The sequence below is a fragment of the Onychomys torridus genome, chromosome 10 (genome assembly GCF_903995425.1).
Source record: "Onychomys torridus chromosome 10, mOncTor1.1, whole genome shotgun sequence".
Classification (NCBI taxonomy): Eukaryota; Metazoa; Chordata; class Mammalia; order Rodentia; family Cricetidae; genus Onychomys; species Onychomys torridus.
In genome coordinates this window covers 84,099,597-84,121,542 of record NC_050452.1, presented here as the reverse complement: position 1 = coordinate 84,121,542, position 21,946 = coordinate 84,099,597, and the positions used below count along the sequence as shown (strand labels likewise).

At 42.7% G+C, this 21,946-nt stretch overlaps 1 protein-coding gene and 1 non-coding gene across 3 annotated transcripts; one reads left to right on the top strand and one right to left on the bottom strand.

Annotated features, from left to right (window-relative positions):
• Positions 1 to 592: 592 nt before the first annotated feature.
• Positions 593 to 19,309, bottom strand: Nup54 (nucleoporin 54). 2 transcript variants are annotated; one of them, XM_036201261.1, is made up of 13 exons: positions 19,123 to 19,309; positions 18,365 to 18,526; positions 15,406 to 15,489; positions 15,171 to 15,323; positions 12,285 to 12,511; positions 9,633 to 9,820; positions 8,511 to 8,707; positions 7,896 to 7,950; positions 7,411 to 7,504; positions 4,591 to 4,698; positions 2,827 to 2,946; positions 2,425 to 2,535; positions 593 to 1,190 (listed from the first exon to the last, which is right to left on the bottom strand). In XM_036201261.1, exons 1-13 carry the CDS (start codon positions 19,187 to 19,189, stop codon positions 1,062 to 1,064), a joined length of 1,695 nt encoding a protein of 564 aa, XP_036057154.1. In that variant the 5' UTR covers positions 19,190 to 19,309; the 3' UTR covers positions 593 to 1,061. The 2 variants fall into 2 exon arrangements, with proteins under 2 accessions (XP_036057154.1, XP_036057155.1); XM_036201262.1 differs by lacking the exon at positions 18,365 to 18,526.
• On the top strand, positions 14,281 to 14,411 carry LOC118592636. The gene has a single exon (XR_004946102.1).
• Positions 19,310 to 21,946: the final 2,637 nt, after the last annotated feature.

Below are 21,946 nucleotides of genomic sequence, written 5' to 3'. Positions count from 1 at the left end.
GCAGCGACTACACAATTCTAACTTGGAAAGAAGTTTTGAAGTGTCTGGTCTTTACGGTGACGCCTCTGCGTCAGTAGGATTCTAGACCCCGCACTTTCCCTACCCCCCCACCCCCACTGGCGCAACAGCAAGATTCACGGTGTTCTCCCGTAACACCCCCCAGTATAAGCCAAAGCACCACACGGAAGCCTAATGTAGTTACAGCATCTGGGAAGGTGAGTCCTGCAGGCGGAAGTATTTAAAAGCGTGCGATGTGGAAGAATTACTGTGGTACTCAGCCCCTGTTTTCAGATGCTGATGTACAAGGGATCTCTTCATCCTAGATGATTTCATTTGTTATATTCTAGCCAAAATGTCAGCGCTGACAAGTCCTTCAACAAAACACCATAGGACAGAACTACATGAAATTGCAAATTAATTTATTTTAAAGATTTCATTTTTAAAAATAAAAAGTTTTAAAAAAAGCTTGCAAACACGGTGATTTTGTTAAATCATAATTGGTTAGGTATGTTCTGTAAGTTCCAAATAAGTAAAATAATATAAAAATATATCTCCAAGTCTTCATAGAACAAAAGGAAAACCACACGAATCATGGAATACTTGGGATTCTCTTTACTCTCCACCGATGATTTCACAGATCTAAAAGCTGAAATGCATTTACACTCTGAGGCATAGTCTCCAACAGCCACGTAATCACACAGTTTACTTTGTTATGTAGGAAGTAGCTATGTTTCATTTTGTGCTATGGAAAAAGAGAATGGAGACAAACCAGTAAACACTGTGACTATGCTCAATGCTGTTGTAAAATGTACCACAGTGCATATACTTTGGGTAACTGTGTACATTTTCAAATTAAATATAGCTTTTAGATAAAAATTTTTCAAAGATTCCCTTTGAAGAGCTTTGTGGTGTCCATTTCCGATTTAATGTACAGTAATTTCTCAAGAACCTCAAACATCCCAGTGAGGAAAAGGATTCTTTTTCCCATCCATGTGGTCATCATACGGAAGGGCTGATGGACCAGATGCATTTTCTGAACCTCGGAACAAGTCTGTAAATGGTCAGCTGAAGACACCACCTCTGCTGTGGATGGTTTCATTCAATCCATGCTCTACCAGTTTTATGTCTTCCAGGTCATCTTTTATGATGCTAATCAAGTGGCTGAGGCCTTCCTGCTGTTGTTTCAAATGCTAGAATGAATTACAGAAGAGATGAGTGTACTGCTTGCCAGACTGAAAGCTACTCACCCCACAGCACTCAGTGACTAACTAACAGTGAGACAGTGACCCTCGGCACAAGATACACTCTGAAACCCGGTAAACCAGACAAGTATGCATCACCAGTATCTTTAAAATGTGTTTTCTGTATTTTTATAGACGGCCTTGAACTGGTGCTCCTGTCTCCCGAATGCTGGGGATGTGGGTGTGCACTACCAGTGTCTGTGGTGCTGGGGACTGAACCCATGGTTCCATGCAGAGTAGGCAAACACTCTCTCTACCAGCTGAGCCAAATCCCTAGTCCCAGCTTCTCAATTTCATATACATACAGATCAACTAGACTGTGATAAAATGCAGCCGAGAGAACTTGGAGGAAGCCTGAGACTTCTTCCACAGACCTGAGCTCTGCTGCTGTCTACCCTTTGGCACTTCTATAATCTATTGTTTAGATATTTGGCTCTTTACTGTGGTGTAACAATACGTGGATCATTTTCAGTGTGCAGGGATGTTGTGTACATTCACATCATTGGTCATCTGTCACTCTGCTTCACAGAAGGGGAATCGTACAATACTTGTCCCTGTATGACCACATATTTCAAGATCTATCCATGTTGTCACATGTATCAGAATTTCCTCCTCTTTAGGAGGGAGTATTACCCCACTACATGTGTATGTACACAGGTGTACAAGTGTCTGTGCAGATTGCTGCTTTCAACTTCCTGGGGGGTATATATCCAGAAATAGAGCTGGCTGGGCATGGTGGCACACACCTTGAATCTCAGCACTCAAGTGGCAGGGCAGTCAGATCTCTGAGTTCAAGACCAACCAGGGTTACATAATGAGACCTTGTCTTTCAAAAATCAACAGAACCACCAAATGATATGGTAATTCTACTTTTAAATTTTGTTGTTTTTTTTCCCGAGACAGGGTTTCTTTGTGTATCCATGGCTGTCCTGAACTTGCTCTGTAGACTAAGCTGTTCTCAAATTCATAGAGATCCACCTGCCACTGCCTCCCAAGTGGTGGGATTAAAGGTGTGCACCACCACTGCCAGCCTACTTTTAATTTTTTGAGGAAGCAAATTTTTTTTTTTTTTTTACATAAAGGTGCCTGAAGGTTTCGATTTCTCCACATTCTAATGGATGAGTATTTCTGCTGTTGACCAGCATCCACCCTAATAGCTATGAAGCCGTGAGCTGACACTTACCTGCTTGATTTCTCGTAAGAGGTCTGCATCTATGTAATACCTTTCTTCAGATTTCACAGCTCCAAAATGATTCTGCATCCTGATCTGGGACATCAGTTCATTTAGGCGACCCTAAAGATAAGTCAGAAACAAGCACCAACAATCACAGCTACTCCTAAAGACGAGGGCTGTTTTTGAAAAGATAGCTTCAAAACCATTAGTTAAAACTCCCAGGTCTTTGATTTGAGGCACTAATGCAAGCCAAAAGTACCATGACGGAGAATTGATTTTAGGAAGTTTTAATTAATGCGGACAAATGCTTAAGACACATAATGCTCCACGTTCCTGTGTGATGGCCACTCAACTCTGTTCAGATCACCTCAAACAACCTCTGGCTGGATAGACTTCCAAGGGCTTACTTACTTTGAACTGAGTAGGTGCATTGAGTTCACCCTGGATAGTGTCTAGCTGAACCCGCAACTGCTCTTCATCAGCCTGGATGGCATAGCCACTCTTCCTTTGAATTTCCTGTTTGATTAGAACCTATAAAAGATAAGACATCACACAAGCTAGTAGGATGCTTTTTAAAATCAGTAATTGCTGATAAAAACTGGCTAAGAACTAATATACGGGGTGCTTTGACATCCTAGCACTTGGGAGGCTAAGGCATGAGGACAAGTCTGAGGCTGGCCTGAGGAACAAGGGGAGTTTCAGGCCAGCCTAGGCTGCATAGCTGAGACCCTGCCTCAAACAGTAAAAACCCAAACATTTAAAAAAAATCCAAGTGTTTCACGCTTACTCTGAAGTGCTTTTAGACATCTGCCTACATTCTAATTAGATTTTCTTATTAAAGAAAATATCTTTGTATAAAATGTAACATAGCTAAAATCAATGCTGTTTGTAAATTTACCTTTTTTGAACTCAAAGAGTATTGGGAAAAAAAAATCATTTCTGTGTTTTGAGACAGGGCTCATGTAGCCCAGGGTGGCCTTAAACTTGACTTGTGGATAACCTTAACTACTTATCTTCTGCCTTGTCCAACGTGCTAGAATTACAGACATGCACACAACATCCAGAACATACAGTTCCACTGTAGTGTCTAGCCTCCTGGTCAGGAGAGCATCTCGCCACTGTCCCGAGTTATACAGGTAGCCAAGCGCTGGCAAAAGGCCGCCCAGCAGGAGGAGCTGTAGGCTAAATGGGGGAGTGACTCCCACTCACTGACAGGCATGGAAATTCTCTGTAGCGTGATACTAATATTCTAGAACTCATCACTGGAGTGGCGGGATGGGAATGTAAACACTGAAAACAGACTACTCACTCACAGACGGTGTATCCTTTAAGTGAGGTTAAGTGCATGGTATATGAATTATATCCCAATGAAATGTTCAAAAAGGGAAAAAGGAAGCCATCAATGTAAAGTAACCCAAGAATTAGCTTTTTATTAGCTCGACAGAACTCAACAATGAAATTGCTACCCTGGGGGCGTTTAACACGTGGACGTGAGTGATTCTCCCCTCTGCTTTCTGGGCGGGTACCAGCTTCCTCACTTGGCTGCCCGTTACCTTTTTAATTTTTATTTGTTAGAAAATCACCTTTCTCCCCTAGGAGAAATGTGTACCTTCCTTTATTATTTAGGTCTATGTGTGTGGCACTGTTCCTCTGATTCTGGATGTTTCTCTCCCTCTGAGACGGCTCTGTTCTGTTTCAGGTCTGTCCACTGTTATTCTGAATGCACTGCTGGTTCCTCACCTCTCTCTTACGGGTTTCAAGCTTACTTCGCTATCTCTAAAGTTTCCTAGCAGTGAGCTCAGATTTTATCAGGTGTTTGTGACAAAGGCTTTCCCTTGTGTCCACCCAATCTGGTACACAGCGCTTGTTTTCACGGTTCACCTTTCGTTGCTGCTCCATTCTGTTAAACTGGGAACTGGTTTTAATTATTACTACATGGCCACACTCCTTTTCCTGCACTCAAAAATGTTTCCTCTATGGAACCAGGAGTCATCGATCTTATCCCCGAATGTTTCTGTCACCTGTCAGGAAGATCAACTTTATCCTATTTTTACTCTTACCCCCTATAGGACCCTCCAACCCTTGGGTCTTCTTCCTATTTAAAAACATTTCCTTATTTGGCATATATTCCACATATAACCCCTTCTAAACATTGAGGGACTTCCAAATGATTACCTGTAAGGTTCTGTGGGAGAGATCCATGAGTTTTCGCTTGTATTGTGCTATTTTGGCCATAGTTGTAGTTTGATTCTTTTGTAGTTCACTAATATCTTCAGATATGATCTGTTGAGAGAAATGTTTCTGAGGATAAATCAAGTAGGACACAGCAGCTGTTTAACAGGCCCACCTACATGGATGGACAAGCCTGATTCTCGGATAACCTCAAGAGCCATCTCTCAAAACATTATCTTTATTATTTTAAAATTTCCTTTCCTTTGTATAAGTGTGTACGTCATGTCTGTGTAGGTGCACCAGAGTCCGGAGAAGGCACTGGATCCCCTAGAGGTGGAGTTAGTTACAGACAGCTCCTAGCTGCTTGATACGGGTATTTGGAACCCAACCTAGGCCCTATGAGGCAGTACAAGCTTTTAACTGCCGAGCCATTATCCAGCCTCAGAATTCTGTATTTTGTTTCCTTCTTTACATATCTATTCCAAGATTTCTTTTGAGCTTTAAGATATTTAGTGATGAGGCAACACATAGTGAAAACAATAACTTTTTAGAAATAAGGAATTTTAAATAGTATGTCAGAATAGATCCAACAACCAGGCCTGAATGGAAAAAGTTAAGATCTGTGAACACTGTTGGGCTTAGGGTTCACAGATGGCCAGTCTGAGGTTGGCAGAGCTGGGAAGACCAGCAGACTCCATATCCTGGTACAGAATACCTGGCTAGGGTGATCAGAGCAAAGAGAAAAAAGAATAATATAAATCCTAAAAGTGAATACATTCCCTTGTCTCTGGCTAGTGATGTTTCCTGTCTGGCCCTACGCTCTTAATCTTAACAGGGCGGGCTTCCTATGTGTGCACACAGTTGTGTTCTCAGAGTACAATGCATATGCTTGTATGGAAGTCAGAGGACAGCCTCAGGTGTTCTCAGAGATGGAGGGTCTCTCAGAGACCTGGACTTTGTCCAGGAAGCTGAGCTGGCTGGGCAGTAAGCTTCAGAGATCTACCTGTCTCTGCCTCCCTAGCAGCACTATCATGCCTGGTCTTTTTCATATGGGTTCTGAGGACTTAAATCAGGTCATAACGCTCAGCACTTTAACAATGGCACTACCCTACCCCCACCCCTGCCAAAAACATATTATATTCTCTCCATTACAATAAAGCATTCCAATCCATTCCATTCCATAGCCGTCCCTATCATAATTCATTCCTACGCCACTGAGTGTTAGAGAAGGCAAAAAGGTCATGTAAGCTGTTTTACCATACCCACCTATGTAGATCACCTTTGTTTGGGGTGAACTGAACCAAAGGCCTAGCACACAGGACACAAGCACTCTACCACTAAGCTACAGCCATCAGCCCCCTTTCCACATTTTATTTTGAGACAAGATCTCACTACACTGCCCAGGTAGGTGGGCCTTGAATCAACTCTGCAGCCCAATGTGGCCTTGAACTTGAGATCTTCCTGCCTAAGCTTCCCAAGTAGCTCCGATTACAGGCCTGTACTACCAGGTGTGGCCTCCATTACTTTTAGTGAAACACCAGGACATTATGAAGGGTCAAAGGACAAAATTAGGTGGTTGTCTTCATCATACAAATTTATTAAAAAATTTGGGAATCAGCCAAAAAAGGATGTCTAAGATTTTTGAAAAGAATATCTAAAGACTAGTTTAAAAGACAAAGACAGGCCTCAGTGTTAAAGGCTGTACCATATTCAAGGATAAAATGATTTAATATTAGGAGTCAATTCTCACCAGGTGCAGTGATGTGCACACACCTATAATCTCAGTACTAGGGAGGCAGAGGCAGGGGAATCAAGTTCAAGGTCATCCTTGGCTACATAATGAGCTTGAAGCTCATTTTTAAAAATTATTTATTTTTATTTTATGTACATTGGTGTTTTGCCTGCATGTATGCTTGTGTGAAAGTGTGGGATTCCCTGGAACTGGCGTTACACACAGACAGTTGTGAGCCACCATGTGGCTGCTGGGAATTGAACCCAGGTCCTCTGGAAGAGCAGCCAGTGCTCTTAACCAGTGAGCCATCTCTCCAGATCCTACTCATGAATTCAGTGTGTCCAGCCTAACATAATAAAGTGTTTGGAAATTAGGCCACAAAAGTAATCATGCTGGAATTTCTGGACAAAGAAACACTGAAAAGGAAAATTATGTGTAAATATTTGTAGGGCTTTTCTGGGACACAGTGGCTACACACACAGAAATGCTGGATCAGTGTAGAACTTCATAGAACTGGCCAACAGTTAAAGGGACCATGCTATAAATGGTGAGCTCGCTCCTCTAATGAAATTGCATATAAGAGAACATGGAGGCAAATTCAAGTCAGAACACCCAGATCTTGTTTGATTTTAGAAGTTAATCAGAATTGGGCTTGCTAAATCCTTGAATTAAAAAAGATGACTTTGGATAAATCTAAACTCATAAAATATGTCAAATCAAATTTATGGGGCTAAGGAGTTGTTCAGATGTTCAGAGCACTGGCAGAGTCTTCCAGAGGACCCAGGTTCAATTCCACGTTCACACCAGTCTGTAATTCCAGTTCCAGGGGATCTGACGCCCTCTTCCAACTTCCAAGGGTACTGCACAATATGTGGTGTATACAGTCATATGTGGTATTCAGTCATACACATAAAATTAAAGAAAAAAAAGTGTACGTGCAGGGGCTACTGCCATAAAGAAAGCAGGTGCATAAAGCTGCTACTATTGATCTCCAGCATACTAGCTCCCTATCAGAAAAACCAGCAGACATGGTAAAGACATCTCTAACTTTCCCCCACTGTCAGGACAGAGAATGCAAATGGAATGCTTACATCTAATCTGGTCTGATGCTGTTTAGTCATCTGGTCTTGAACCTTCAGTCTTCGAAGCAGTTCTTTGAAACCCACCATCGGTACAGGAATTAATCTAAAATGCAAGGTTACTTTTCAGAACCTATTACTAAAGCCAACAAGACGTATCTCATTATAGACCTCATGTAATCTTACAATGAATTTCTAAATCCACAGCACTGAGATCAACAGTTACCAGGCTATTTTCCACCTCCCTATTTTACCAATGAGGAAATACAGTTCAGTTTAAAAACTTTCATTATAAATGAACATGTAATAGCTGACTAGGAATCAGGTCTCTCCATCTCTACCTAGTTTCACCTCATCATGCTGCCTTACCACGGCAGAACTGTTTTTAAACACAATGAAAATAACTCTTCAAATGTGAGAATACAATTGATAGCCCTGTCTGCTTCCTTTCTGCTAAGTGTCAGTTTGTATATCAAGTAAGACAGTAATACACTTACTTTTCAGAATCAGGGTTATCCACCTTGGCTTGTTCCCAAATAATAGGATCAACACCTACCACAAACAAAAATATTCTTTTAAAACATAATTTTCTGTGTATGGGAAACACTTTCTTAAAACTAGACACTGAGTTCAGAAGCCATAGTGAGGAATTACTTTAAAAAATGATCATTGCAAAACTAACTTTGTCAATATGGATTGAAAGGAAGTATCTGCAACCAACAGTATAACATATCTATCTACCTCTAGAACACAGGAAGAGCCCACATAACAAAGAGCGGAATGAACTGAACAGGAAATGAGCAAAGGACATAAAAAGGCGATTCTCAAGTGTGAAAAGATATTCAACCTGCTCATGAGGAAAATACAGACTAAGCAGTAATTCTTTAATTTGCTGCTTAAATAGTTAAATTTGCTTACTTAAATAGTTAAAACAAACCCAAAACATTTCAAGTGAATTATCTACAAGCAGATGGATTATGAATTATTTTTATCATTTCCCCAAATTTCTAATAAATGTATTAGCTATACAATTTAAACTTACAACTGACTAAAAGACAACATGCAAGAATACATTCCAAATAAGCAGACATGTGACAAACTCCAGCACACACCAGCAGGGGGGTTCTGCAAGAGCTGTTTGATCTGCGCAGGAGACAGCTCTGTTCTGGTCATGGAAAGTGTCACCCCGAGCTGCTGCAGCTGTGTTTTGAGGTTGGCTTGCTCACAGTGGGCATACAGCGTCGTTGCTGGGACCCTTCTCGAGGTACCATTTGGAGACCGCTCAACGACATAAATGACAACTTCTGTCCTAAGGGAAAACAACCAATTTATAACACACCGACATCATGACCCACGGCCACAAATACAAACACAGCACAATGATGTTTTAAAAGACTGCTGTCTGAAACAGTTTTTTTACAAGAAGTCTTTTTTTTTTAACTTTTTAAATTTTTTTTATCTTGAAAGCAAACCTGTATGTTAGGCTCATTTGTAAATTAACTTTAATGCCAAAAACCAAAAACAAAAATAGGTGGCTAAATAAGATAGAATTTATCTTCTGAGAAGATGTGCTCAGCAGTATATTTCTATATCAAATGTCTCTTACTGTTCCCCACCCCTATTTACTCTCATGGTTCTGCCAAAATTTATGGGCTGCTCACTGCAGACAAGACCCCAGAAGTACAAGCTGAGTCAGTCACCGGATATTGCTAAACCCATCCAACCTTAAATATCAAAGTCAAGTCCCACGATGAGAAGAAAAGACGGAAGGACAGGACGGGAGCTGTCACACTGTCCATGAGGGAGCAGTGATCGGGCTGGACATGGCGCTGCCCTTCTCTAACTCTAGCACCTAGAAGAGGCAGGAGAAACACTCCAAGGGCTAGCCTGGGCTATAGAACGCATTCTGGATAACCAGCACTCCACAGCAAGACCATCTCAAACCCACCAAAAACAACAGCAACGAAACCCAACACAAGCAAAAGGAGTCAGTTATTAAAATGCTTCATTCAGTCTGTGTACAGCCACAATGCACCCTGCTGCTCCTGAATGACAATCTACATGCTAAGTTATCTACAAGCTAGCATCTGATAAGAAATCCAAAATGAAGGAAAAACTTTCAACATTTCCGTAGCTACGTAATAATCACCACCTAGAGAGAACAGTCCACTGAGATTTATGTTTCAGCAGCAACCAAACCCACAAGGGAACAGGCCGGACGCTTGTATACTTACTGATCATCCGGCAGTGTCTTAATGCCCTCCACATTGACAGTAAGGGTCTGGGTTCCTCCCAAAACCTTATGCAAGGATTCTACCAGCTGTTGTTGCTGGCTTCTAATATCGGCTTCTTTTTTGTTGAAAACTAAAACCACTAGTCCGTCTTCATCTTTATTATTGGGCATACAACTATAACCTACAGCCTGTGAAATAAACCAAAGTATCAAAAATCAATGCAGATTTTATACCAAATGTTTAATAGATAGCTTAGTATCTGCTAAAATGATGGAAATGGTAACCAATCTGTGGGTCATCACATAGTATAAATAAACTTCACTTCCCTAAACATAAACAGTGAAATTTTAATTTCCTCTCCAACACAGTAACTAAAGAATTTTCCCTGAAAGATTTTGATAGTTATTCATTTTCAGAGGTTTCTGATACACTGGAGCAACTCCTATGTCATAAACATAACTGCAGAAGTAATGGACTGCATGTACTTACTTCACTATAGAGCTGACTCATGAATCTTGAACTAAATTTTAAAGAAACAATTTACAAATAAATTATGTTTAAAGTACAATGACACTGTCAAGATATTAATGATATAAAGAATGTCTATTGTTTTATGATTACATATAATAAAACTTATAAAACAAGTTATTAGTGTAATATTAAATGAGTTAGACTACATAATATTAAATACAAGGAATTACACATTGCTAAAAATAGCTTATATCCTTTGTTACCACTTATATGCAACTTTAATAAAAGTATTTAAGTTCATTCATATGTACGTTTATACATTTTACTATGTATATTATATAGCAACCTTTCAAAGAAAAGTTAAAACACTTAAGCCAACACTTCTACCTATGTTTACTATTGCATATCTTATTGCTAAACAATATTAAAAATTTCAACTAATACACTCAGGTGATACAGAAATTAAAATAACCCTTGTGTGCAAAACGAAACTGCAAAGTGTTCCAGATTCTGAAACTTTCCGGCATCAATATGATGTCCAAGTCAAAAAATTCCACAGCTGACCCTGTATGATGGGTCACAGCACACAAACACACTAAAAATGTTGTATAAAATTACCTTGAGACTATATGGACAAGCTAAAGCTACATAAATTAATTTCCTGTTTAGAAGAGTTCCCCAAGGTATGTCATTATAGAGATAAATACTCCAAAAATCTGAGAAGTCTAACATCTGGTCCTGAGATGCCGGAGTGAAGTCCAGGGGCAGAGCATGTGACTAGCACACATGAAGTTCTGGGTTTGATTCCCAAGCATCACCCCTCCCCCCAAAAACGGCAGGATGAAGTATAAACTTGATTGTAATATATTGATTTGTTATGTGGAAAATACACTGCCAGCTGGGTGTGGTGGTGCAGCCCTACCATCTCAACACTCAAGAGGCTGAGGCAGGAGGATAATTATGGAGGCCCACAAAGGCTCCTAGTGAGATCTGACTTGCTTTACCCAGCAGAGCTGCCTTAGAGGATGGCTTGACCATGTGCACGGTTTCTAGGTGATTGGAAAGGTCTGCACTTGGCTGAGCTGGGGGAGGTCTTTTGCTCCACCCTTGGCTTTCCTACAAAAAAGAGAGCGAGAGGGCCAGTGGATCAGGACCCAGGCCCTCCCGAGGCTGTCCTGTGTTCCTGTTTCTCTCCCCTCTCTCCTTCTATCTAAATTTCTTATCCCCTTCTCCTCAAGAGTACCCTGGGGTAAAATGTGGGAGCTGGTCTCCCAGCTGGCCTCCCATAGATCATGAGTTTGAGGCCAACTGTGGCTACATGAGTTCAAGGTCAGCCTGGACAATTTCAGCAAAAGCCTCTCTTCTGCGAGTTTTTCTTTGGGGGAGGGGGAGGAAAGAAAAGAGACCACACGTATACAAAAAGCAGAAACAAAGAAGGAAAAATAAACAGTCAAGGAGACACTCCAGGGTCTAAAGCGCAGACTACCTGGAGTCAGATTTCAACGAGGTGGCTGTTTACAAAGAGGTGGAACAAAGCAAAGAGCCATGTTCTTTTGCCTTTGGCATCCAACTCTAATAGTAACAGGGTTCTACACGCCCAGGAGAACCCGTGCACTGGCTGGGAGGCACTTCCCTGACCATTAAAGGAACACAACCTAAGTCTAGTACCCTTAAAATGACAGGCAACCCATGCCTTCTTTTGTTGTTGTTTTGTTTGCTTTCATTTACGGGGGCATGCCTTGGCACACACAGGGAGGTCAGTCTCCTGCCATGTGCATTGGGGAGAGTGTCAAACTCAGGTCATCAGCTCAGAGGCAAGCACCTTCTGCCGGCCTGGGTTGTTTGTTTGTTTGTATTGAGACAGGGTCTACTGTGGCTGGGAGGACTGACTTCCGGTCCCTCTCTGTCCACCCGAGCTGAGGGTCAGCTTACCACTGCTCCTCTTGGCCCACACCTTCCTCAGTCCTACTTTGGTGGCTGTGTGGCCACTCTGAACTCGTAACATTTTTCAAACATCACTTTAATTTTATAATTTTTGTTTAAGATAAAAAGCGTAATCACACCATTCGCAAGAACTACTAAAGAACCATGAAACCACTTTTAAATGTCATTTTCACCTAAAGTTACCACTGTCTCTCTCATATTCACTCTTTGACTGAAGATCAAAGCCACAACTGGTACCTTAAATCGGCAAAAGGGATTTTCCTGTGTAAACTCCACGGGAGGAATGTTGTTGTTGAAATATCCTTTTCCTGTTCCCCAGAAGGCCTGAAGCTGGTTCCACTTTGCCAAGATGGCATCTCTCTCATCTCCCAATAACGTCGGCGCGGAAAGAGCACTGGCAGTGTTGATGAGCTGGTTGGACTGGGCAGGAGCTTGCGCAGGCTGGCTGAAGAGCCCGCCCAAAGCTTGACAAGGAAAACCAAGCCCAGAACACTTAGATTCAGGTATGGTGAGCAAAGCCCTCCCCGGCTGTCCACATTCTACCTTAGGAACAGATTTCTGTAGTTTCTTACATATGGAGGGGGTGTGCAGCCAAGACAGGACAGAACTGAGAAGTAAAGCAAATGAGTGTCAGCTCTCCAAAGCCTGAGACGTCAAAGAGGACCAGAGTGGAAACAGCCCAAAGGCACACTAAATGAGCAACAGCTTGTGGGAAGCTTGCCTGAGATACTGTCAGGGTCTCAAGTGTAAGGGACCCTCTGGAGTGCAGGGCAGAGGGCAGGGCTATCTGAGTAAACAGCTCTACAGATGCCACAGCTAACTCAGACTGATGGCATAATTAATTAGGAAAAAGGCCAGACTGCGGAGACCAGGCGCTTCAGAGACTCAGCTGACAGCACCTCAGACCAGCAGAGCTGCAAAAGGAAAACAAGCCAGCAGCGGTGGCCACACCTTTAATCCCAGCACTGGGAGGCAGAGGCAGGCGTATCTCTGTGAGTTCAAGGCCAGCCTGGTCTACCTACAGAGCAAGCTGCAGGACAGCCAGGGCTGCACAGAGAAACCCTATCTGAGGAGGAGGGAGACAAAACAAACAAATAAACAAATAAATAAATAAAACAATAGTGCCACAATCCACAAATGAAATTCAAACCCTTTAAATTAGCAATTAAGACCCTTAATAACCTGGAAATTTTTTCTTCAAGTTTTATATCTGAGAGGGTTAAACAGAACACAGTTATGTTCAATCATGTGTGGTAGCTCACAGCTATAATACCAACACTTGAAAAATAGGCCAGCAGTTTGTGGCCAGCCTGGGCTACATAGTGAATTCCAGGTCAACCTGGGCTACAGAGACCTTGTCTTTCAAAAAGGAAAAAGAAAAAAAGAAAAAAACAAGCAAACAAACACTATGTTCAGGGGTAACCAGATTTCACTTAAGGCAATAGTCAAGAATGCTCAGTGACCAGCAAAGACCCAGGGGCACTTGATAGCTCTTGCTGGAACCGGTCAGTGAGACTCAGGAGCAACCGGACTTTTAGCAAACAGTGCTCAGCCAGCTGTAACTGTCAGTAAGGACCACAAATGTAAACAGTCTTCTCTCTCTCCTGAAGGCAGATGCAGACCAGGGCTGAGGGGCTGCTGTGGAGAAAGTGCTGCCGCACAAGCAGAGAGACCTGAGGGCATAAGAAGGAAGAGCACACACTGGCCACAGTGCCGGGGAGGCGGGGCGGGGGCCCCAGGAACTAGCTGACCAGTTGGTCTAACCAAACCAGCACATTCCAGCTCCAGTCAAAGAGACTTGATCTCAAAAACTAAGGTAGAGAATGACAGAGGAAGACATCCAGTGCTGACCTCTGACCTCCACGTGTATGTACACGCATGTACACACATACACATAAACACTGACAAGTGAGATTATGTGACATTAAGAAGCTTCTGTATAGCAAAAATAATAATACAAGAGTGCAGACAACCTACAAAATAGGAGAAAAGCTTTGACAATAACTGATCCAATAAAGGAGTCACATCCAAAAATATATAAAAAAAACCCTCATAACATTAAATAAAAGTCAAACAAATAATCCAATCAGCAAATGAGTGAATGAACCAAAACAGCCAGTTCTCAGCAGTTAAGAGTGCTTGTTGCTCTTCCAGAGGGCCCATGTTTGACTCACAATGGACCAAAGTAAATAAATAAACAAAGTTAAAATGCCTGGCAACCTAATTAAAAAAAAACAAAGGACCAAGAAGGCTGAGCCCGATGAAGCAAGACTTTGCTGATATACTCCTAGGAAAAAAGGGTTGGAGAGACAAGCCCTATTGTGGGGGGGGGGGTCACAGAGCTGACTGTATCACCCAACATTTAAAAAAGATCAGAACCACGTAAGTGAGGTGAAGCTCTTTACAGATGAATTGCGATCAACTTATTTCTTAACCCATAAAAAATGAACTGATCTAAGGAATGATTACCAAAAAAATTAGACATTATACCTCTTGATAAAGGCTATCCTACGACAGTCTGACAAATAAAAAAACAAATCTATCCATATACATAAGCCCCTAGATCCCATTCAACAACTGAGATCCAGATGACAAGTACTCCATTAAACGAGGTAAGAGTGACCAGTAAAGAACTGACTGAAAACCTCTGAAGGATACAAGACTGGATTTCTTCTGGAATCGATAATAGGAAAGAAAGCCTGCGGAGATCTAAGAGCCGTGAGCGACAGAACTACAGGGAATGAAGACGCTTGTAAAGATGGGACAAGAGTTCTTCCAATGGAGCGGTGCCCAGGAGTCTGCTCAGGGTCTGTCCTGACATGTCAAGGGTGTGGCCCTATGTATAATATGATAAATTATACCTTACACAGATTTCCCCATTTATATGTACTATTTTTAGAAACAACAAAACTTTAATGGAATGACCTCAAACACAGGGCCCTTACAGTTCTAATCATGCCATTCAGGCTTTTCTCCAATTCCTATCAAGCATAAGTATGAAAAGCAGCTTTTGGAATTCTTCGGAACCTATTTACTGTCTTAAAACAGACAATCTGCATGTGAAGCAATGGTATTGGCTGCTACTGCTACACTTTTACATCTCAAGATAAAAATCCCACTTACTAGTTTGCTGCTGCTGCTGCTGTGGCTGCGTATTAAATCCTCCAAATCCCAGGCCGGTTCCCAAACCAGTACCTAAACCAGTACCAGTTCCCGTCGCTGTGCCAAAACCAGTACCGAAGCCAAAACCTTTGTTCTGAGTGCCACCGAGAAGGCCTTTCAATGAGAAAGCAGAGTTGCGTAAGCTAAGAACAGCACTCTGACCAGCTCCCGATGACGGCAGACAGCCTCTTCTTACCTGTACTGCCTGTGTTAGTTGGGGCAGAAAAGCTGAATGCAGAGCCTGCACTTGTGGTGGTTGTTCCAAAGCCTCCAAACCCACCTAATTAAAAAAAGGATAAAACATAAAGGTTCGTTTGTATATGCACATAGAAGGAATTTCATCTCCAAATGCTTTTGTAAGTAGTTGCTAAATACAAAGAACAGACTGATCTAAATTTTCCCTTTTTTCAACATCATTAAAAAAATTCTACACTATTACTAATACACTGCAAGAAACAAATGATGAAGTATTTTAAATAGAAATAACACAATACAATACATAGTCCTTTAACTAATTGGGTAATATGATTGAAAAAATACATTAAGACTTTTGCCCTACCTCTAAAATATATGTATGTGTCTTTCGACTAGCTATTACAAATTCAAGTGTCTCTATGATTTAGACTAATCAAATTAATGAGACTAGGTGTTTACTGACAGGGGAGCTGTTTAAAGTGAATTCTGTTTACAAAGCAGCTCCAAGTCAGGCGGTGGCACACACCTTTAGTCCCAGCACTCAGAGGCAGAGGCAGAGGCAGGCGGATCTCTGTGAGTTTGAGACTCTGGAAAAACAAACAAAATGGGAAAAAAAAAAAAAAAGTAGCAGCAGGCAAGTAACTGCAGAGGACGGCTTTGCCACCTTGCAACCTTAATTTCATGAATCACTCACGTCTACACTACCCTACATGGCTCCTCAGTCTGTGTGAAGCAACTTCTTTTTCTGAGCTGAGGATTGAACCCAGGGCCTTGCGCTTGCTAGGCAAGCGCTCTACCACTGAGCTAAATCCCCAACCCAGGAGCCAACTTTTCAAAGGAAACAAACTGATAGGCTTACCTCTGTAAAGAAAGAATGTCTTTCTAGAAGGAGGAAAAGGGGAAAAAAGTGGGCTGGCAGGAAAGGTGGCCTCGGCAGCACATGGTGGCAACTCTGACATTTTATTTTTAAGTAAGTCTAGGAACAAAAATAATCTTAACATATCTAACACTATATGAATAGAATGAAATGTTGTTAACCCAATTTTTAAAAAAAGTATTGGTACTAGTTATCTACTTATAAATATGCTGTCAAAGACTTTCAAAACATCTGAGCCATAAATGCTGAGTTATACTGCAGGTTGTCTGAGATTCCCACTCGAACCTCGTATATACCTTGTAACTGGATAAGCCTCATCAAGACTGCAATATAGGATGGGTGTGGTAGTGCTTGCTTGCAATCCCATCGAGAGAGAAGCTGATGCAGGATTACAACTTCTAAATGAGAATGAACTATGAAAAGCCATCTCAAAAAAAAAAAAAAAAATAGGTTTAATCATTTTTGTGGTGCTGGATATTAAATCCGGGACCTTGAACATGCTAGGCAGGCAAGTACTCTAACTCTAGGCTATACTGCAGATTTGGAAAATTAGTGCATAGGCTATTGCGCACATGTAACTTATAGATTCTACTGCGATACTGCCAGGTAAACATTTTGATGAAACACCTAAAATAAGAAGTACTGTCTTTAGTCTCCTTTTAAGTTCCTAATTTCAAAGAATAACTATGTTATCTGAATTGGCTACACAATAAAAACACTAGTCAGTATCTTATCTTGTTTCAAATTACCAAAAGTGCTTTATTAGTAATACTATTATTACTGCATGGATACAAAAAAAAAATGTAATTTTTAAAGCTCTTTGCTGAGGCTGTTAATTAACATATCGAAAGCAAGCAAAACACAGTTATATTTGTACAACTCAAAACTCAACAAATGGACATGAAATCAAGCAAATACGAACAGGTTTATTTGTTGCTGTGGAACTATGTGGTTTGCTTTATTCTGAAACATAAATTTCAAAATAAGGTTTGTTTTGCCCAGTGCCAATTTTAAGCAAAGTAGGAAAAGCAAACACACAAGGGCAGGGATATGTAAACAATTCTAATAATGAGTCACTTTATCTTTGGAATTTTCAAGTATATTTCACATTATTTTCAACTCAGAATAGGTGACTTAATAAGGCACCATAAACAATGCATAACCAAGTGAATGGACAAAAGACCCGACTTTCCAAGTAAGTTTAAGAAGTAATGTTTACCAGATGCATATAATTGGCATGGGCAGAAGTGGTATAACATAGACTATAGCCAGTAAATTCATATACGAGCAGCTGAGGGTCAAGATTTCGCCAAGGGTCATTTTATGTTGTGCTCACATAAGCCTATTTTAAATTGGGACATACACATCCACTGTATTTGTGTTCTGAAAAAAATTTAATGATCTTCAAACAACCTGCAGATTAAAGAAAAAATCCTCATAATTCTATTTTTGAATGCAAAGACATCTAGCCTACTTTTTAGAACTCAATGTCATCTGGTAAATTAAACTGCTCGTCGAGAATTTTCCAAAAATGCAGCAAAGAATTGGAGAGTCTACAATTACATCTTTTACAGAAATACATACTAACGTGTAGAGTTGATCAAAGAAAAACATTGTCATATGGACTGAAAACCAAGACTGGTCACCGCTGTTCGTATAAGACTTGTTTCTCTTGAAACACAAGGACAATAAGATGAAATCTCGATGAAATATGTATAAAAAATGAAAAATGACTGCAGGAGTCCAAGAATCCCAGGGGAATTCTGAGCTTATACTACAGCTAAAAATTTGAAAAAACGTTCTATTTAAATTTCATTCCAAATTCTTATCATTTTGAAGCTGTACTCTTGTATGATTAAATGCAAACCCAACAAATGAGTATTCTAACTCTTCCAGGCTTTCCAGAAAAAAAAAAAAAATCTTTTAAGACAGTCAAAACTTGATATACACTTAATTTGACCTCAGGAAAAGAACCCCTTCCCTTATTAAACAAGTGCCATTTCCCCCCAAACTCTAGGAACATTGGAACATTCTTGGACTCCAGCCCCCGACCCTCGTTACACACACGACCCGCAGTATCTACCTGCACTTGTCAGACTGTTACCAAAATTGAACGGAGTCGCCGAGGTGGTAGAAACACCGAAATTCCCAATATTAAAGTTCACTGCAGGGTTAGCAGTTAATCCGAAACCCCCAAAATTAAACCCAGTGGCGGTGGAGTTGGCAGTCTCAAGCCCACCAAATCCTGATAGACATGGAGGCAGAGAAACAAAACATTTGAAAGGGTGAGAGGAGGGGAAGAGAAAAGGAGAAGAAAGCAAGATAAGAAATTACAAGAATCAGCAAGAGGTTTCACAGCGGGAATAAACCTGACGGGCGCCGGAACCGGTTAAGAAAACGGAGGAGGCAGGGACAGGGAGAGGAGCTAAGGGCACCAGGGGCCGGGGTCGAGCATCCTCCCTGCCTGGGGAGGGGACGGAGGGAGCTGCGGGTAGCCTGGCTCCAGCCTTAGCCCTCTGGGCCGCGAGACAGAGGCGGACAAGGGGTCGCGGGGTCCCGGGAAGGGAGAGGGGCGTAGCCTCCGGCCTCTCCCGGGCGGAGTCCCCGGTGGCGGGAAGCGACGCGGCGGCCGGGCCACGCGGGATGCACGCGCCGGGCGAGCCCCAGGGCGAGCGTGAGCAGCCCGCGGCCCTCCCGTCCTCGCCCGCCCTTTCCAAATGCCCCCCCAAGGTGTCCCGCGTGCCAGGGCAACCCGGGATCCCCAGCCCGCCAGGATCGGACCCAGGGGGCGGGCCCAGGGCTTCCGTTCCTCGCAGGAAGAAGGTCCAGGGGCTGACTCACCCGCGGGTGCCGCGGTAGCTGCAGAGGTGCCAGAAGTGCCCGAAGGAGCCCCAAAATTGAAAGCCATGTCGCGGGAGCAGCGCTGAGGTTGTCCCGGGCTCCCGCGGCGCGATGCTCAGTGCTCACCGCTCTTCCGTCCGGCCGGGAAACGTCGGCCCGGACCATTAGTTCCGCCTCCTTTCTGGCCTAAGCGGAGGAGGTAGGAACCAACCAAGGCTGGAGTGGGCGGGGTAGAACGGGAACGCCTCCGGCCCGCTCACTTCCGGGGGTGTGTGGTGGCTTCACGTGGCGTGGGGCGTCACAACAAAGGGGACATGAGGGGCAACTGGGCGTGGAGGGTCTCCTGGCAGCTCTGAGAAGCCGTCTTAGCGAGGGGACGGCTGCTTGCACTAGGGTGTGACGGTGCGACCCTGGCCACCGAGGAGAGGAGTGGGGCTTCCGGGAGGACGTGAGGTTGGGGTAGATGAAGCTGCTGGGAAAGAGGCTTTTTGGAGTCGATGGGAAGATAATGGGGCTAGTAGTCACACGTGTGGTTGCTATGGGGCACGCACTCCAGTCCTCGTTTTTGCAGAGTTTAATCTCCGGCTGTATTTTCACATTGCCACTCTCGTCCTTGAACAAGAGGGAGGGCTGACCCGAATGAAGCCAATGAGCCCTCTAACAGCTAAAGTCAGTGCCCCGAGTCGCGTTTCTCGGGAACATTTAATCCCCAACCCCACAGAGAAGATTCTGTTATTGACTGATTTTTAGAGTCTTGAGATGGAAGCATCCCCAAAGTTGGTGTCGCTGGTGCGTCCTGGAATCTAGTTTGGAACAGGATTTTCTCGACTTATCTGGATCCTTTTTTTCTTTTAAGAATGTTTATTGTACACGGTACTGTGTTACATCAGGGTATTTTCATACAAGTATACGCTGTATTTTGAACGTATATTTCTACACTCTAAATTTTTCTTACCCCTCCCTTCCCATTAGTTTCCTTTGTCTCCCTAGCAGTTTTGTAAATATATGATTTTATGTATATATTTAAACTTAGGAATCATAAATGAGAGAAAACATTTGCCCTTGTGTGACTGGCTTAATTTATTTAATACGATTGTCTCCAGTCATCTCATTTTTGTGCAAATGACTTAACTTCATTCCTTATGGTTGAAAATTCCTCTGTGTACACATCCCTCCGTTGTTGGGCAGTTGGTCTGTTAACTGTTGTGCTGCAGTAGACATTGATGTGCATAAACATATAGCTGAGTCACGTGATACATCCAGTTTTACTTTTTGTGAGGAACCTCTTTGCCCCAATTTATTTATTTCTGTGTATGTGTGTGTGTGAGCATGTTGGGAAGGTGCATGTATGCATATGTTGCACATGTGTGTGTGGACACCAGAGATTGACATGGGTGTCCTCCCAACTTACTCTTGTTTTTGAGATGAGATCTCTCATTGAATCTATCAATTTGGCAAGAGTGGCAGTCCAGCAATCCCCAGGGGACTCTGCGTGCCCAGGGCCAGGTTATAGGGGACTACCACTGTGCCAGTGCTAGGCTTGGTTTTAAATCTGGATGCTGAAGGCTGGGCTTCCACCCTCAAGCTTGCACAGGTCTCCCAAGCCCCAGTTTTTAAAAATTACCATTACATTTTGTTTCCCTGTGGATGATCGTTAGGGTTTCATATTCTTCCCTGGGAGCGATAAGAAAATCTTTGAAGAGGTTTTAGACCAAATAATGTTGTGATCTGACTTTAATTTTTAATTTAGGGAATTAAAAACAACCAAACATCCATGCCTATAATCTCAGCATTCAGGAGGCACAAGCAGGAGGACTGAGTTGGGGACCAGCCCAGGATATACAGTGGAAGTATCTCACACTTTCGATGTGCGTGTGAATGTGGTGTATGCATGTGTGTACCTTCATGCACAGGTGTGTGTGCTCATGCATGTATGTGGAGGCCATAGGAGGGCATCTGGTGTTTCCTTCTCTTACTCTCCACTTTTGTCCCTGGATACAGCGTCTCTCATGGAACGTGGAGTTTGTGGCTTTTCCGTCAGTGGGTCCCGGGGATCTTCCACTCTGTATGCCCACCAGCACTGTTGTTAGACACATGTATGGCCACACCCAGCTTTTTACATGCAATCCAAACTCAGTCCTTATGCTTGAATAGGAAGTTCTCTTTCTTACGAAATCATCTCCTCAGTCCCCCCAAATAATTTTAAAATGCTTAGGTTTATTTTGTTTTTAATTGTGTGTATGTGTGGGTATGTTCCTGTGCGAGTGCGGGTGCCCTCAGAATACAGAGAAGAAGGTATTGGATCCCTAGAGGTGGAGTTACAGTAAGGTGTGAGCCCCATGGTGTGGGTGCTGAGAACTGAACTTGGGTCCTCTGCAAGAGCAGTGCTTATTCTTCATTGCTGAGCCAGCTCTCCAGCTAATCCTACTGCAGTGACTGTTCCTAAGATTTTGATTTTCAAGGGAAGCTGAAAGGGATCTGCATATCTGGAGGAAGCAGAGCTTTCAGAGGTGGTGAAGGATAATGAAGAGATGGCAAAGACTTTTACAGCTCTGGCAAGTGACGTTAGGGGAACAAATTCCAGAGAGAGAATAAACGGCATAGGATCTGCTGCTCCACTGCTTCAGGACTGAGAAGTGAGGACACAAGGACCCTCCCTGGTTCCTGTGTGAGTAGATGGGGGAGCGGTGGGCTGCTGTCTTCTCCCTGCATGCCCAGTGACCGCTGCACCACATGAAAAATTCTATAGAAGAGCTGCCATATGAAGGTTAGGAACTCACCAAGTGCCGAGCGGTGGTGGCGCACGCCTTTAATCCCAGCACTC